Here is a 16900-nt window from a genome sequence, read left to right as displayed (position 1 = left end):
AAGAAGTGAGTCTAGCAAGTTCATCTGCATCACAATTATCACTCCTTACGATGTGCATTACTTCCAGGCTTTTGAACTTTTCCTCAAGCTTGTGCACCTTGTACAAGTAAGCCACCATGTTGTCATACGAGCACTGGTACTCCTTTTGCACTTGGTTTACGATTAGTTATGAGTCCCCTTTCACGAGAAGTCACCTGATTCCAAGTAACGCAGCTATGCGAAGGTCATTTACCAGTCCCTCATATTCTGCAACATTGTTGGAAGCTTTAAAATATAATTGAACAACGTACATGAGTTCGTCCCCTGTTGGAGATTTGAGTATGATGCCAGCCCCCAAGCCTTGAAGTGTGAGCGATTCATCAAAGAAAAGCATCCAGTGGTCCTCGACCACATTTGGCTTAAATTCGTCAACGCTTGTACATTCGGTGATGTATTCCGCTAGTACTCCCAACTTCATGCTTGTGCATTTTGCATAGTGTACGTTGAACTCATTGAATTCAAGCGCTCATTGGGCGATTCATTCACTAGCCTCCCTAGTGCGTATGACGTCCTTCAGTGGATGCGTCGTCATGATAATGACCTTATGCGCTTGAAAATAGTATCGTAGCTTCCGGAAAGATATCAAGATTGCATTTGCGGGAATCGTAGTTTGGCATTGTGTAGGACTTCTCTCATGTAGTAAACAGGTTTCTGGACTTTGGCTTTTTTCTCGGGTAATTTCTATTCGATCACCAGAATTGTGCTTACAACTTGCGAGGTAGCTGCAATGTAAAAAAGAGCTCCTCTTTTTCATTAGGCGGGGTAAGAATTAACAGAGACGATAAGTACCTATTTAAGTCATTGAAGGCATTCTCTGCTTCTTTCGTCCACTCGAACTGGTCGTGTTTCTTTAGCAACTTGAAAAATGTCATTCCTCGTTCGCCCATCTCCTATCGACCACAACTATAGTCGTATTCGGACCCTTACGCTTGTCACCAAGCTTGCCCTTCTTCCCCACGTTCTTTGAGGACTCGGGATTATCCTTGCTAGGCTGAGGGTTTTTGGCATGTGCATGAGCTTTGGCTTTCTTTGCAGATTTATCAACCAACTCAAAGAGATCCTTGACCGTCTGGATCTTTCGGGCAACAAGCTTCCCGACTAGATCTATGTTCTTGACACCTATCTTGAAGGTGACGATAACCGATTCGTCAAAAATATCTGGGATCGTGTTTCACTGGTCATTGAATCATCGAATGAAGTCTCAGAGAGACTCGTCCTTTCCTTGGTTCAGTTGATGAAGATCGTTCTCCGTTCTTGAGCACTCGAAAGTACCTTGGAAGTTGGCAATGGACTGAGACTTCAACTCGGCCCATGATTGGATCGAGTTGAGAGGCAGGTTCAACAACCATAACCTTGCCGGTCCATCAAGCGCGGTTAACAGGTAATTGGCCATTACCTTGTTATTTCCACCTGCTGCTCGGATAACTGTGGTATAGATCTGTAACCACTCGTTGGGGTTGATCTTCTTATCATACTTTTGGATCGGGCCCGTCTTGAACTTATTGGGCCACCGTATCGAGCAGAGCTCTAGGACGAAGGCTTCGCAACATCCATCAAATTCCTCAGGAGGTGGAGGAGAAGGATTGTCACATCTGTCCCTTTGAATAGGGGAGTCACATCGATCGTTCCATCCTGGAGATCTACGATTGTTGTAGCGTCGATCATTCTTACGACGCTCCTCACGGTTGTTGTTGATAAACTCTCGCAAGTCACGTTTGTTGTGAGCGATGAGGTTCCTTAGATCTTCCTAATTCCTACGCTCGTGGATGGGGTAATTGCAGTTTGACCTGTAGGACTGTACTAGAGGTTGACCTCCTGAGTTGCCTACTTGTGACCCTTCTACTCGAGAGTGTCCGCGTTCGTGACTCCTCGAACCAGCACCTTGTCGACTCAGGGGCCTAGAGGCGCTAGCATTGTTTGCTCGAGCAATTTGGATCTGAGCCGTATCGAGTTGGGTCCTGTCCTGATTAACTATAAGGGTTAAAGGATTCGTCGGATCTAACTTTGGAAGGGATCGAAGGATTAGATGAGCTCCTTGGACATTAGCATCTAGAGTGCTAAAAACGCCACTACCGAGGTTCGGCTACAGTTGAGCCAGTGAAGCCTTGTGATGGTTGCCCTGAGGGAGTTCATCCCTCAATCTCAGGATTGGTGTTGGTGGAGACGTGCCCACTGGAAGCCGTCGTTGAAGACCAGGAGACACTGGTCCTCCTACAGTTCGTCGATGATCGATGGTATTAGGAGTGTATAGAGCTCCGGCTGCAAATGTCCCATGCAGTATCTCTCCAGCATTACCGGTGTTGGCGACCGTTGCTGCTGGATCCTCAAGGATTTTCATGCCATTATTCATCATGGCGTTTGGATCTACCACCATCGAATCGACAGCTGGGACCTCGGTTCCTTTAGTCATAAACATGAATCGATCTGTTCGGCTGCTCTAGTTGTTGACGGAGCCGTCGTCACCACTCGTGTCGCTGTCGATGTCCATGAACTATAGAACATTGGGCTTCTTGGATCCCATTCAAGGTGTCCCACCTCACGCTACGTGTCCAATGGGCTGGACTCGAGAATACCGGTGTGGATCAATCCACCCTAACCGTCCCAGCGGAAAATCATAGTTTTGAACGAACGTGATCTTCGGATGTGATTCGAAAGCGATTGCTGGCGACTCAAAGTGGTCGTAGAAGCCAGCATCGGAGAATCCGGTGCGAATGTGCACTCGAGACATAGTCAATCCTTAAAAGCATAAGACCCCTAATGTGCCAACTGTCAAGGGTTCTTCACTGATAATACGTCCGTAAGAATAACAGGCTTGTCTTCGTAATCCAGGAGTCGAACAGGAGACGAGGCACACACGATGTATACAGGTTCGTGCCCCTAATTAGAGTAATACCCTACGTCTTGTATGGTCGATAATGTATCTATATTCACTCGAGTACAAGCATGGTGTCTAGATCTATTACCAGGAGTAGATGGGATCTAAACTAGATTAATGAGAAAATCGTCGAGTATCTCCTGTGGCCCTAGTGCTTGCGTCGAGTTGCAGATGAGTTGTTCTCTTCCGGGAAAAGAGAGTCTCCCTCGAGGATCTAGGTCTCTGCCTTATATATAGGGGTCTTGTACCACCTCCTATCTCACCGTAGTCGATAAGGAATCCTTCATCTTATCCACCAAGAAAGATCAGATAAATTCGGCTAAGATACTAGTTGTTCTTGAGTTGGGTAACTAATCGAGAAATTTCTATATACGTCTACTAGATCTCTGTAAGTATCAGGTACCGCAGATCCGGTTTCGTAATATTCAGAGTTGTTAAGCATACACACGGTATATTTTATCTATATATGGTATACTTTTTATACGTATATACCCGATTATTAGATATTTAACAATGATTACAAATTGCATTGCGCAAAAGAAGCTATGATGAACCGTTGAATAACACCGCCATATGTCTAGTACACATATTCAGGTGAACAGTCAGTTTTCAGAAAGATGTGTGTTCAAGTCTTTCCTCGGAGTGCAGCTGCATCCATCAATCCATGGAATTCAACCTAGGAGACGAGATGAATCCAGTACCCTCCAAGTACCGCGCTTCACTCCTGCTATACTACTGATTGGTCAAATACATAATACATTCCGCCAACTAATACTGTACTATTACTCCTGCTAAAGATGTTTCTTTCGGTAAAGCAGGTATACCATTCGGTCTAAAAATACTGTGCTACTGTTAGGATACTTATTTGCTGCGACATAAGCATCAGGCTTTGCACGCCTACCAAGCAACACGTTGCAATTATTGTGAGGTTGCGACAGATCCGTCGGTTGGCCAGAATTGCGACACCAAGTGTAGGTACGTACACAGACCTCCTCTCCTTCAGAACAACTCGCGCTGAGACTGAATAATTCTGGAGGCTGGTATGCATAGTAAAACATATTAGTCACTCATGGGTGATAGCATCTGTGAACCTGAATGAGGTGCTACTGCAATATCATTGTGCTGGACAATGAGGGCAAAAACATTAATTTAACATGCCAGATGATGATGATGCATGAATCGAAATCGATCTCCCCTGCCAAATGCCAAGCGAGCAGCGCAGCGAGACGGCCGTCCGTCCGTCCTGCAAGATGTGGTGTCAACATTGGGAGGGGTCATCAGATCATAATGGCCTGATTTGCCCGGCCATGAGAGGCACAATGCAACACACGGGGAGGGGGACTGCTCGGGAGATTCGTTGGATTGGATTGGATGGACTCTTGCTTTCCTTCTCTTCGTCTTCATCTCTTGGGATCGGGGCAGGCAGATCGAGGCAGCTGGGGTTTTTTTTCTTGGATGGAGTGAGGCAGAAGGGAAGAGAGACACCGGACTGGAGCTAGCCATAGGAGCTGTGCAGGTGTGGTTGAACAACCTAACCAGCTTGCCCTTTTCGGGCGTGGGTACCGACGACGCCGTCGCGGTCGCGATAAGCTGGGCTACTGAAAGCATCTCAGCAGCTCCCCTAATATATCCTCTCCAGTTAAATACAGAGAAATCAGCTCTAAAAACCGTCTCTAACAGCTCATCTAATCTATCCTCTATTTTTTATCACCTAAACAGCATCTTTATCCCTAAATATAAGGAACATCTTCTATCTTCTATTCAACTACACCTCCTAATATGCGAGTCATTTTTTTACAGGATATCAATAAAATAAAATAAAGCGAGATACATGAGGTGAGATTTAAAAAATCTGCTAGAGAGTAAAAAAATATAAGAGAAAATCTTTAGAGAAAACTATATCAGAGATATAGAGGATGAGTTTCATACCATGTTATGTACCATTCTGAGCAAGCTGACCCCACCCATGATGCTCTGCAAGTGGGGCCCAGGGCACCAGCTCTGCTGTTGTGACCAGGTTCATGCTCTGCTCTCAGGTCTCCATGACAGCAATGGGAGCCACAAGGATAGCTGAACGGTGCTGGGCAAATGGCACCAGGGGGCTGGGGCCCAGGCGCCCAGCTGGTCGTACAAGTCACCGATTCTGATTTGTGCCTTGTTCAGCTCGAATGTGGCTGCCAAGCGTTCAAGTTAGCAGTGAATCATGGGAGTGTTTACTTGGCAGCCGCAGGTCTACAAGACGAGTTTAATGCCTTGGTCCACACATGTCGTGGGTAGTTGGTCACGGGGAGAATGGGAGATGTGGCAAGATTTTGTTTTGTCGTGGCCCCAATTTTCGTCACCACAATTTTGTCATAAGCAAAATGTTTGACAAACTTAGGTATCTAGGATTCGGAGCTTAGGCTTCATCAGTCATCACGCTATAATAGTGGAGAAAATAGATGAATGCATTTCTCTTTTTCCTCGACTACTGTTTCGGATTTCTAGTTTATTGGCATGCTTTGTCACACTTTGCTTCGAATAGCTTGATCTATCAGATGGAGTGTCTCCATCTCATTTTAGTTTGTAGCTTGACGCATTCAGTCTTTTTTTTAATGATTTTTTCAGGATCATTCTAATCGATCAATGGATCATGTTGGATACCTGCAGTCGTGCTGTACCGGCTCAGAATGACATTTGGGTGTCCGAGATCCGGCCAATGGGAGTCTGCGTGCATATTATTTATGCGCTCTGCCCTGTAACCAGTTTATAGTATTATGTGATGAGCAGCTCGGGTCCATCAAGTGTTGTACTGCTCCATTTGCCTTGGGTAGGAAGCAAGCTCTGGGATTCACCCCCTTCTCTCTCTATCCAACATCGCGCACTCTCATGGCAAAAAGGATCATCATTTGAGCACAAGACCTCCTCCATATGCTCATGTGAGACCTCTTGTTTCTGCTATTTTCTTGCTCCTGCAATTTGCAAAGTTCATTATTGTGCACCGGAAAGAAATATCCTTTTCCATCATCCCATGCATGCGATGCAAGCTAGAGAAAAAAAAATAACGAAACAATTTTCCCTTGGCCGATACTAAAATGTTTACTTTATGTGCATCATGATTAGTCCCTTTTCTTGTGCACTACATAACGTAAGAGGTTCACTTTTGCTTATGTCTGAATTTTTTTGTTGATGTATGCATGCATTCCAATGCTGCTACCTTGAGTCTACTTGCTCCTAGGTACAATCTCCCTCTCCGCGTGAGAGTGAGTGCAACGCTGTGTGTGGTAAAACTAGCTAATTGGACCGGTATGGGATCTGATACTATAGATATGACCTAGACATAGCACAGCATGTCTAGTCAGGCCATGTCTGAGCTGAGGCTACGCATGTCGTGCCAACACAGCATGGCCCGGCTCGGCTACGCCACCTGCCGCCTTGCTCTGTGCCATCCCCGCCCCGCCGCTGTCGTGTCTCGCGTGACACACAGAACGGCCCGACCTAGTAGGTTGTGTCAATACCCATCCAAATTAAATTTGAATTAATCATTAGGACGATCATTTCATAAGATGAGAGTTAGCCCGCGCCCGTCTCTCGACGAACCATGTGCTACTCACATCTCACCATAACCATCATAACCATTAATGATTAAAACGAATATAATTCCGGCAGTCCCGGTATTTGTGCGTTGATAACTTCTAAAAAAACTATTACCTACACATATCTTTACAACATGAATAACACAACATCAAGATTAAACATGATCAAAAGATTACAAGTTGATTCAAAAAGAAAAGAGAAGGTTTCATCTAGCGTAAACATAAATACGCCGCAACAGAAAACAGCTAAAGGAAACAAAATTGGTGGCACCACTTGCCCATAAGGCAACAGACCGGGGTTAGAGTAGCCGGTACCTAACTTCACCTGAAAAGAAAATAAGCAGAGTGAGTACGAATGTACTTATAAGACTTAATCCATAATAGGTACATATAATAACACGACTCTAAGAATTATGCATTTAAGTCATTAGCAAGGAGTAGGTCAAAAAATTAAGTAAATTCATAAGCGTAAGCAACCTAGATATCTATGTGTGACCGTCTATACTTAACCACAAGTACCTTCCTACCCTGTAACCATCAACTTGAATATAAATGTAACTGGAACCATCTCATATAATCAGTAAACCTCAATGACCAAACCCGACATACCATACCAATCGACCCAAATCCGAAAACTCTACGACTGATACAAATTGACAAAAGTATGCTTATAACCGAGAGCGTGACAATTTAAATTGATTTTATACCCTGCAAGAGGTACAACTTTACCCACATGACCCGGGTCCATCCTCTTAGCCCTCGAGATAACATTTCTCATACCCGGAACTACCCACTTGCACATGCCCCTATGGCATCGGAGTTACCACAAGCGTGTCCCAGGCACCACCAGCTCCCTATCACTTTGCTTCTCCTTTATTTTTCTTATGCATCATAGGGTCGCAAGGCAAGCATTAGCACGTTGTATGATACTCAGCTCATTCGTCCATTATCTGAATATGCGGTTGTACCGAAAGTGCTAAAACCAACTGTATCGATAGACGGTGCTTAAATGATGCAAGCAGTCTATGGCATCCGGATTCCTCTTCCGAACTACACTGAGGAACTCCTCTGATGTAAAAGATACCCCTAGCACTGCTCACATCTCGTCTCATTTTCACATCTCATATAACCCACATCATCAATCCAACATTGTTATCATTGTGAAAGAAATTAAAGCCTACACTCGCGAACGATGGAACACTCCACCACTCGACTTCTACCGATGACCTATGCTTTGTTAAACATTTCAGATATTTTTCAGGTTAGACAACATCATATTGAACCCAAGTGACAATGATACGAATTATCGGTAACTCAAGGCAGGATAATTAATATGTTAACTTCAATTCTACCCACCAAAACCCGACGATGGACCCACTACTTATGTAAACAGATATAAAGCGTAATTTATCAAGTTATACAATACGAGATCCAGAGTAGTAGGTTGAGTATGCTTAGATGCTTGCCTTGCTACTTTGCTTCAATTCGAGATCAAACCCAAAAACCTTGTCGTGAAAACCCGTTACCCTCCGGCTCGTGGATCACTAAAAGGGAAAGAATGCAATGCAGTAATATACTTCAAACAAAATAGGAATTCGCAAAATGTAAGCATGATGCAATGCTATAAAGGAATTTGCATGATGCATGATTACAAAAATGTTTGTAAAAGAATGCTCGAATGATTAGGCTAAAGGAAGTTTAAATGTCGGATACTACAACCTAAGGCTTCAGAGTTCTATGAAGCTGGTGGTCAAACTGGAAAGGTGGTGGTCAGACCGAGGAAGGGGTGGCAGTCGGACCGGTGGGTTTTCTAAGTGGTCGGGCTGTCAAACTGGTAGCTTGCAGAGAGATTTGGCATCTAGCGATCAAACCAAACCCTGGGGTGGTCAGATCGTGGGGCTCGGCGGTCAGACCGACCCAATGACGGTCTGACACCTGATTGTGGATCTTAACATGAAGCTGATTGGCTAAGTTTCATCCCGGTGGTTAGACTGTCGAAGGCTCTGGCGATGCCTTTGACTATGAAGGGTACCAAAATATTCTAGGAGACTAGTGGAGTGCTTCTAGGGTGGTTTGAACGATATTTACCGAGCCAAACTTGGAAAGCTTCATGGACAAGCTCTAGGCTAGGGTTGAACTTGATCTACGGCTACGAAGAGCAGGAAAAACTTAGGGGAAACTCGGGGAAAGAGGTTGGGGAGTTTCACCTTGGTCTGGAGAAGCTTTCTTGCGGAGGGGTCCACTCCGGGGAGGCTCCGATTTGAAGATCGGGCTCCGGGGTGGTTTGGATCTTAAGGTGGATGTACTCGCTTGGAATCCTCTTCGACAAAGAGGATGAAGGGGATGAGCTTGAGGAAGTTTTCGGGAAGCTTAGGGAAGTCATCTCCGTCGATCTCCGGTTGTCGTGGTGGTCGAGGTGGAGCTCTCTTCTCTCCTTTGGCTTGGGGCTCGCTCGAGCGACGAAGAAGCTTGGGGATAAGCTCGGGGACGACATAGGGGATTCGTGGATGACCTACTTCTTCGATCTCCGGCCTCTGATGAGCTCAAGGTGGGGGGGGGGGTCTCGTCTCTTCTCCTCCTCTCTCTTCTCTCTCTTCTCTCTCTCTTTCTCGGTGGGGAAGAACGAATAGGGGTGGTTGAATAGATAAGATTTTGGCGATGGCTTTAACTGGTAGTTCTGAGCAGTGGCGGTCAGACCGCTCTAAAACAGAGGCTAAATTGGGTTATGCACGTCTTTGGCGGCCAAACCAACGGTGGCGCAGTTGGACCGCTAGGGAGTCTTTTCCCGGCTTTCTTCCTATGCGTTTCGGGATCATATCAACCACCTCCGAACCATTTCTACTTAATTATACCTGGTGGAAATGCGCATAAACCAAAGACATACGTTCTTAAAACGGTTTTGTCTACTTGAAATATGATTTCAAAACGCTATGGTGCTTATGCATACTTAATGCCTAAATTAGAACTTTTGGGACGTGACACCATGTGCCTAGGCCGGAGGCTCAGCACGTGAGCTGGCACGGCACGATCCGCTTGGCCAACCGGCCTAACCGGGCCGTTGTAATGGGTGGCCCATTTGGCGGTCTGATGTGTGGAATCTGCGGTAACAGCTGTGGTCTAGTGAGGCAGCAGTTCTTCATGCCTTTTGCTTTTGGTTCTACTAGCTTCCAGCCAGGCAGTCTCTGAAAGTCTGAAGCACAGTAAAATATACTTGAATCAACAGTAAACCTCTAAGCCAAAGGTGCAATGCGCGGCATCATCTTACAGGCAGTTTAATTTAGCATAGATGAGAGATGTCTATACCTTGTGTTATGCCTAAGCGATAGAGAGAGAAAGAGATAGAGATATATATAGAGAGAGGGGGCTAAGGAGGAGGGTCCCTTTAACTTTTCCTCAAGGGGTGTGGCTTCAGTTAAAGTAGGCAGGAATTGTGCTCTCTCTTGTATAAAACTGGTGAAAGCAGCAGACTGCCTGCCTCAATTTTTTTATATGTACGCCTCTCCCACACTCCTAACTCTCTCCTTCGCACCCCTACTGCTCCTCTACTTGCGCTCTTCGGTTTGCTTCTCTCTCTCTTCTATTGCCTTCTGTCACTTGTTTCGATCTCGTGTTCTTGCTGAATCGTGCTTGTTGACCACATGCTTCTTCGATTACTTTGCAGCTAGACAGAAAGGATGGCCCCTACTCATGCATGAACACTGCTTCCTCCGGCCGCATATGAACCAGGGATGAATAGGGGGCACATCAGCAGCTCGAAGCTCATCAACGAGAAGTTCGAGGAACACCGGATCTCCACCGCGAAGCACTGCCCCCACTGCGGCCAAGAAATCGACAGCAAACCGGTATGCATATGTGAAGTTGCCAATTTCATTTTGCTTTTGTATCTATCTGCACGTACAGTTGCACCCCTCAGCAGTACTAGCTAGGCCTGACGATGATACTTGCATGGCGCAACTTCTTCTGATGGAATTAATTGTTATAACTGCAAGAAGGATTGGGTGGGGCTGCCGGCCGGCGTTAAGTTCGATCCAACGGATCAAGAGCTGATCGAGCACCTCGAGGCGAAAGTGAAGGAAGAAGGCTCGAGATCTCACCCTCTCATCGACGGGTTTATACCCACAATAGATGGGGAGGACGGCATATGTTACACCCACCCTGAGAAACTTCCAGGTGAGACAACTAGCTAAGCTCGACATGAGCAGAAATATTGAACCAGATATTTATAAAGAAATATTCCTGGCTTTTTGAGCTTTGCTTTTCATGGAGTGATATATTGTATGTTGGGATTGTTTCGCCATGAATTATTTGATGTGGTTTGGATTTGGGATATGGCATATATTCCCTTGTTCTTGATGTGCTCTCCCCTCTATTCTTAGTGTTCTCTACATGTGCTCTCGGGTGTATGCAAAGAGAATTATTGTTTATGGAAAGTTGTGCCTACCCTGATATACCTCTCTCCTCTCAGTCATGATGGTAAGATGCTTCTGAAGTTTCCAAATAGGTTTCTTTCCTTTTTCTTTCTCTTATCTTTTCCAGAGGTCTGTTGCATCTTTCAAGAAACATAAGCCACCCACCCAACTCTCAGGTTCTAACACAGTTCTTGCATCTATATGCCTTGTGCTGATCATCAGGTGTGACAAGGGATGGCCTAAGCAAGCACTTCTTCCACCGGCCATCCAAAGCCTACACGACGGGCACGAGGAAGAGGAGGAAAATACAGACGGAATGCGACGTTCACAAGGGCGAGACGAGATGGCACAAGACCGGCAAGACGCGGCCGGTGATGGTGAACGGCCGGCAGAAGGGGTGCAAGAAGATACTGGTGCTGTACACCAACTTCGGCAAGCATCGCAAGCCGGAGAAGACAAACTGGGTGATGCATCAGTACCACCTCGGCGACCTGGAAGAGGAGAAGGAGGGGGAGCTGGTGGTGTGCAAGATCTTCTACCAGACACAGCCTAGGCAGTGCAGCTGGTCTTCCGACCGGGGCGCCGCCGCCGCCGCCGTCACGGTGCAGGAGCAGCGCAGGAGGGATAGTGGCAGCGGTAGCTGCTCATCGAGGGACCACGAGGTGTCGGCGACATCGTTCCCGGCCGGATACACAGTCACCACGGGCGTCGAGATGCAGCAGCATTTGAAGCAGCCCGCGGATCATTTCAGCTTCGTGCCTTTCAGGAAGAGTTTTGATCAGGAGGTAACCATTATTTGTTTATTAGCATCATTATTCTCGAAGTACATATATATGCATGACTGGTGCAGTTTTTTGTTCTTAGAGCTGGATAGCGTACAGGTGCTGGTTAGGTCAGCTAGGTGAACCGTGAACATCATGCAGATTTCTCTCGATCATTCCCATGCACCCATGCATGCTCCTGCCTTTTCCTCCCTTTTTTTTCTTTTGGTGCGGATATATGTACTTTCTGTTTGGTTAGATGAGCTTCCTTGTTTCATATATATCAATATATGCATGGGCGTTTGGGTAGCTGACCAAATGTGTAGGATGTGCCAATCTAAAGCAAAAGATGAGCTACACATCACACAGTATGGACCCTTTTAATTAGTTCGAGTCTCACATCATCTTACTCGCATTGCAAGCAACCCTAGAAACCATCCACCCACCGTGAAAGCAAAAACTACCAATAATTTTCTTTTGAATAACTAGCGCATCAACCAGTGAGACTGCACATGTTAGAAATTTAGCTTACGGCTGAATTGTAAATATTTGTGTTAGTAATGGTTGTATGCTAAGATACATCAACTATTTATATTTAAATATTAGAATGTAAAATATAAATGTAATTTTTGTTCATAATATTGGAATCATGTTTATTATTTGTGAATAGATCTATTTATATTTTTCATTTTACGTGTTATGCAAATTGATTTTTATTTGTTTCTTGATTTTTGAAATTATTATTATTTTTAATGTCGTCACCGTATCTCATATTATTTTTTTGGAAATACATTATAAATTCTTTGATATTATTTTTGTGTGATAATTTGTAATATGTTTGCGTTCTGTTGTTTTAATTGTGTAATATTTGATTATAATTGATTTGGAAAAGTGTATTGATTGCTAACGTAACTAAGTTTGAGTTTGCTAACGTAACCTTGTTGGATAAATAGTATCTACAACAAAAAAGGAAGAAAATGCAAGACAAGAAGTAGTTTTGAGGCTGGACTCTATGATTTATTTTTTAATCTTCTATGTTGTTTTGCCTGATTGTTGATCTATGGTTATAGTTAATCAATCAATTAATTCAACGGTTGGATGTTTTACTTTTTTATGGGAATTTCTAAATTTTTTTAGATTAACGTGGAGGCACCAAAAGGAGCTTCCAATTAGTAAATATAAGATAAGATTGATGTGTCCTATTCTCTTATACCAAAAAAAAAAAAAAAACGCACTATATATGTAACAGCATAACTGAAAGGGAATGCAAAACTAAAGATAGAAATATAAATTAACGTCATATGTATGGATTTTTTTAGAACACGCAAAATCATATTTATGGATTTAAATTATGAACGCTAACATATAAGAATTAATACGTGTATCTGTACCGCCTACGGAGCAGGTTGATATAGGTGGTGATCAGGTGCCATCTAATCAGCTTGGACGATCAGAGCAGCATCATGCCGGCCAGGACGAGCAGCCACACCGGCCGGTGCTCGCGACGACGGCCTTGCCCGCCACAGCTTTCCTGATCAGTAGGCCATCGAACCCCGTCTCGACTATAGTGCCGCCTGCAATGCAGCACGCATCGGTTGTTCTCGATCATGACCAGTTCCATGTGCCAGCAATCTTTCTCCACCACCATGACAAATTTCAGGTGATTATTAATTCATCTTTGCTTGTTTTCTTTCATGCATTTGCCAGAATAACTAATTGTTCTTGCATGTTGGGGTTATTGAATTCTGCACACGAGTTTGAATTGACCAATTGCATACATTAGCATTTTTTGTAAGCGTGTTTAGTTGTTCTATCTTTGTTGCCATCCTTCACGTTTTTAAGTTCAAACTTGGATATAAGGCACCTTTTTCACTTCTTTAATTAAACGGCAGTGCCCATGGAGAGAGAGAGAGAGAGAGAGAGAGAGAGAGAGAGAGAGAGAGAGAGAGAGAGAGAGAGAGAGAGAGAGAGAGAGAGAGAGAGAGAGAGAGAGAGAGAGAGAGCATGTTTTGCAACCGAAATGGAAAATGTTGAGAGTCTTGAAGGAGTGGCTACCTTGCTTTGTTGTCTAAACAAGCTTAGCACAATAAGTTTCTAATCCACAAATTAGTACTACTTATTTTTTCCATACAGAATTTCTACATTAATTATGGTGTTCTGACCCAGCCTCTTAGGTAAGCAATTTCCAAAATATATTTTTAGTAAAAATATTTAGATTATTTTTTATAAATAAATGTTCAATGCAAGGTATTTCAAAAATGTTATTTTAGTGTGCGTATATATTTATCTTTAGTATAGCACTCGCTGTTTTGGGGGGAGGAACATGCAAAAAATCTCTTGGATTATATAAAATATATACCGTTAATTATAAGCATCATTTGTTGTGGCATATTAACTTTGTACTTGGATAGATACATGAAGGTCCATATTTCATTTTCAGATAAATTTGTAAGACCATGGTTTTTTATTTGGAGATACTGATGCAATGCCAGCCATTTTTAGCATCCTTGGAGATTTCATTTTATTTAAGTCGATTGCTGACATACATACTGGCCTATCTAGTTTGCAAAGAAACAAGCTCCATGGCTTTACCTTTTATCTTCGTTCTTTACTGAAACAATACTGTAGTTACTGTTCCATTATATTTCAAATTTAATATAACAAAGAACATGCAACAACAGCATCAGCACCAGCACCAGCAGCAACAGCCACAGACACAGCAAAAGCTTGATCGCAGGTCTGCCGGCTTGGAAGAACTGATAATGGGCTGCACGTCGTCCACAAGCACAAAAGGAGTAAGTGTCCTTCAAGTTCTATTTAATCGCCTCGACGCTGATAGGAAAAACATCAGGACATAGTTTGCCACCCTCCATGAGTCATCATATTTAAGCATATATGCGCGCAATGGATTAATTAATTTGCATACCTGTTGCATGAACCGCATGTATATGAACATTCCACACTGAATTAATGGTTACTTAATCTGGTCCCTCTGATGAGCTAGTGCACATTCATGTTATCTTGATTATTTCGTATAAATAGGCCGGAAAGCTGCATGTTCTCATGCAAGCGAAGTGAGGGATAGAAAAAGAAAGACTGCACCAGGGGGGTCCTGAGGAAACTTCAGTGCGGGGTCCCGTAGTCTCTTTGTCGTTCTAGCGTTTTGAAACAAGCCCTCACCATGACCGCTTTCTCCTCCATTCGGTTCCCTATTTATATTGGTCATTTTAGGTGCTTTTACAGCATGTATGCCAACAAAATTGAGATAGATAGATAGAGAAATCTGTAGACTGTAGTACTCCTAATGAGAATGTGAGATGGAAGAAACATCATGAATATATGCAAACAAGGACCAGTGGAGACCACCCTTTGCTTTGCTTTTGAGTGCCAAAAGAGAGCCCAAAGACCAACGTAAAAACAAGACCATACTTTCCTTGCTTTCATGACCATATAGGTGAAAACGAGAGCTTTTTCTCCGTGTCGGTGGCCCTCCTCGCTTTTCAGAGTATAATAGGTTTTTACTGTTATCCCTTGAGAAAACAGCGAAGGAAAAAGGGGACAATATCATTTAATTTGTTGTTCTCTTCCACTCTTTTCTATGAATGAGTTCACACGAAAACAATGCATGCATATGTTTTGTCATTGTTATCATTGTTGTGAATTCGTGTTCTCGTGTTACAGTTTCCCGGGACAGTCTTGTCAAGACATCAGTTAAGACATATAGAACTGGAGGGTTAAGTTGAAATTCTCTAACAGATCGTAAAAGAATGATATTTCACATGGTTTCACAAATTGCATGGTTAATCTTTGACATGCTCGTGGCTGGGTTAATATATAGTGAAACACCTTTCATAGAAGTCTTTAATCACTTAAACAAAGTAATATCTCAATCTAGCAAATTGTTGTTCTTATCTCTCATGGTTTGTACTTTCTCAAATCCTTGCAAGGCCGCCATCTTCTACAGGAAGAAATTCCTTAATTATCTTTTTTACTCATTCAATTGTTGCACTTCACTCAAGGAGTGAATAGCCGTTCCTTTTTGACTCTCCTTTTCCTATTTTATTACAGGAAACTTCAATTCCTCACTCCCAAGAGACAGAATGGCCTTACCCGTACTGGCCACCTGACAACCAAGATCATCATGGATAGTAGCAACAAGGATGGTAAATAGTGGCGATCAATACCAAAGAAAACTAACCACGACCGCTTTCAATACTAAATAGTATGGTCCATGTCTCCTTGAATACACAGTGTTGCTTTCTTGGGAGAAGAAAAGAGAAAACAGATCTTTGTAGATCTCCCCCAACCAATTGGGAAAGAAAAAAAGAGTGAGGATCAAATTAACTGTGAACTCTCAAAGACAGAAGAGACAAAGTGACGAACGAAAAGAAAAGAGGAAAGATCAATGGGAGGAAAGGTATTGTTGTGCTGACATCAAAATGGAGCATAACTCGCCTAAATGGCTAGATGCAACCAATATTAGTGCACATTAATCGAAGTATAACTATAATCAGTTCACGGTTTGTCACAGTTTTTATTTGTATTAGATATTTTTCAATTGTAAAAAGTAGTATTGTTTGCATGCACATTAACCTCCCTCTTTTTTGCTTTCTAAGCTGATACTTATTTTCCCTTGGTTAATTCGTGCTCCTAATGAATCATGAAGGAATAAACTTAGTAAGAAGCTGTTTCCTTTCTAGAGGTGCAAATATTTTATAGTTTTAGTTACCATTGTTAATTAACGTTTATAACGAGTAGAATTCATACCAGATTGCTTGCAAGGAATAAGACGGTCGTCATGATACTGTGCATCACATAGAGATATTTTAAGAATTACTATTGTGGTCTAACTATATTATGGTATACTTGCATGCTACTTTAATTATGCACTAGTTAACATGCATTCTTATATTTATTTGAGCAATCTCCAGATAAATCATGTGCATATATAGTGAGAAAAAGAAACTAACGGGTACGGTATACTTTGTTTAATTTGCTATTATATCATGAGTTGATTCATATGTGTATCACTCCCATGCACAATGTCATTTTTTGGGGTCTTTCATTAGTTTGTAGCAAGGAAATTAGTAATAACATTTAAATACTTTTGAGGGGAACGTCGAGTGTTATTACATATTGGATGCACAAAATACAACTCAGAGACCCAACCATATCAACCATATGGTGTCATGCCATCCAAAAAAACAACAACAATGCGCAAGCATGAACTAAACATAAAAT

The 16900-nt window shown here is 43.0% G+C and overlaps 1 protein-coding gene across 4 annotated transcripts; it reads left to right on the top strand.

Moving 5' to 3' along the window:
* The first annotated feature begins 9884 nt into the window (after nucleotides 1-9884).
* Nucleotides 9885-16356, top strand: LOC133911523 (NAC domain-containing protein 75-like). Of its 4 annotated transcripts, none has more exons than XM_062353912.1 (7): nucleotides 9885-10047; nucleotides 10151-10331; nucleotides 10479-10659; nucleotides 11121-11683; nucleotides 13065-13319; nucleotides 14341-14454; nucleotides 15728-16356. In XM_062353912.1, the coding sequence occupies exons 2-7, from the start codon at nucleotides 10218-10220 to the stop codon at nucleotides 15806-15808; spliced, it is 1308 nt and encodes a 435-aa protein (XP_062209896.1). In that variant the 5' UTR covers nucleotides 9885-10047; nucleotides 10151-10217; the 3' UTR covers nucleotides 15809-16356. The 4 variants fall into 4 exon arrangements, with proteins under 4 accessions (XP_062209896.1, XP_062209970.1, XP_062209816.1 ...); XM_062353986.1 differs by having other exon boundaries at nucleotides 9886-10047; nucleotides 10482-10659; XM_062353832.1 differs by lacking the exon at nucleotides 9885-10047 and having other exon boundaries at nucleotides 10063-10331; nucleotides 15728-15822; nucleotides 15911-16356.
* Nucleotides 16357-16900: the final 544 nt, after the last annotated feature.

This window comes from Phragmites australis, chromosome 1 (assembly GCF_958298935.1).
Source record: "Phragmites australis chromosome 1, lpPhrAust1.1, whole genome shotgun sequence".
NCBI lineage: Eukaryota > Viridiplantae > Streptophyta > Magnoliopsida > Poales > Poaceae > Phragmites > Phragmites australis.
Note: the sequence above shows the minus strand (reverse complement) of the source record. Positions and strands in the feature narration are given on the sequence as shown.

Excerpts from the sequence above, each read along its gene's own strand:
- LOC133911523 (XM_062353912.1), top strand. The coding sequence starts at position 10,218 with ATGAATAGGGGGCACATCAGCAGCTCGAAGCTCATCAACGAGAAGTTC. Across the intron at positions 10,660-11,120 it reads CCACCCTGAGAAACTTCCAG|GTGTGACAAGGGATGGCCTA; the intron begins GTGAGACAACTA and ends GCTGATCATCAG. Across the intron at positions 11,684-13,064 it reads GGAAGAGTTTTGATCAGGAG|GTTGATATAGGTGGTGATCA; the intron begins GTAACCATTATT and ends CCTACGGAGCAG.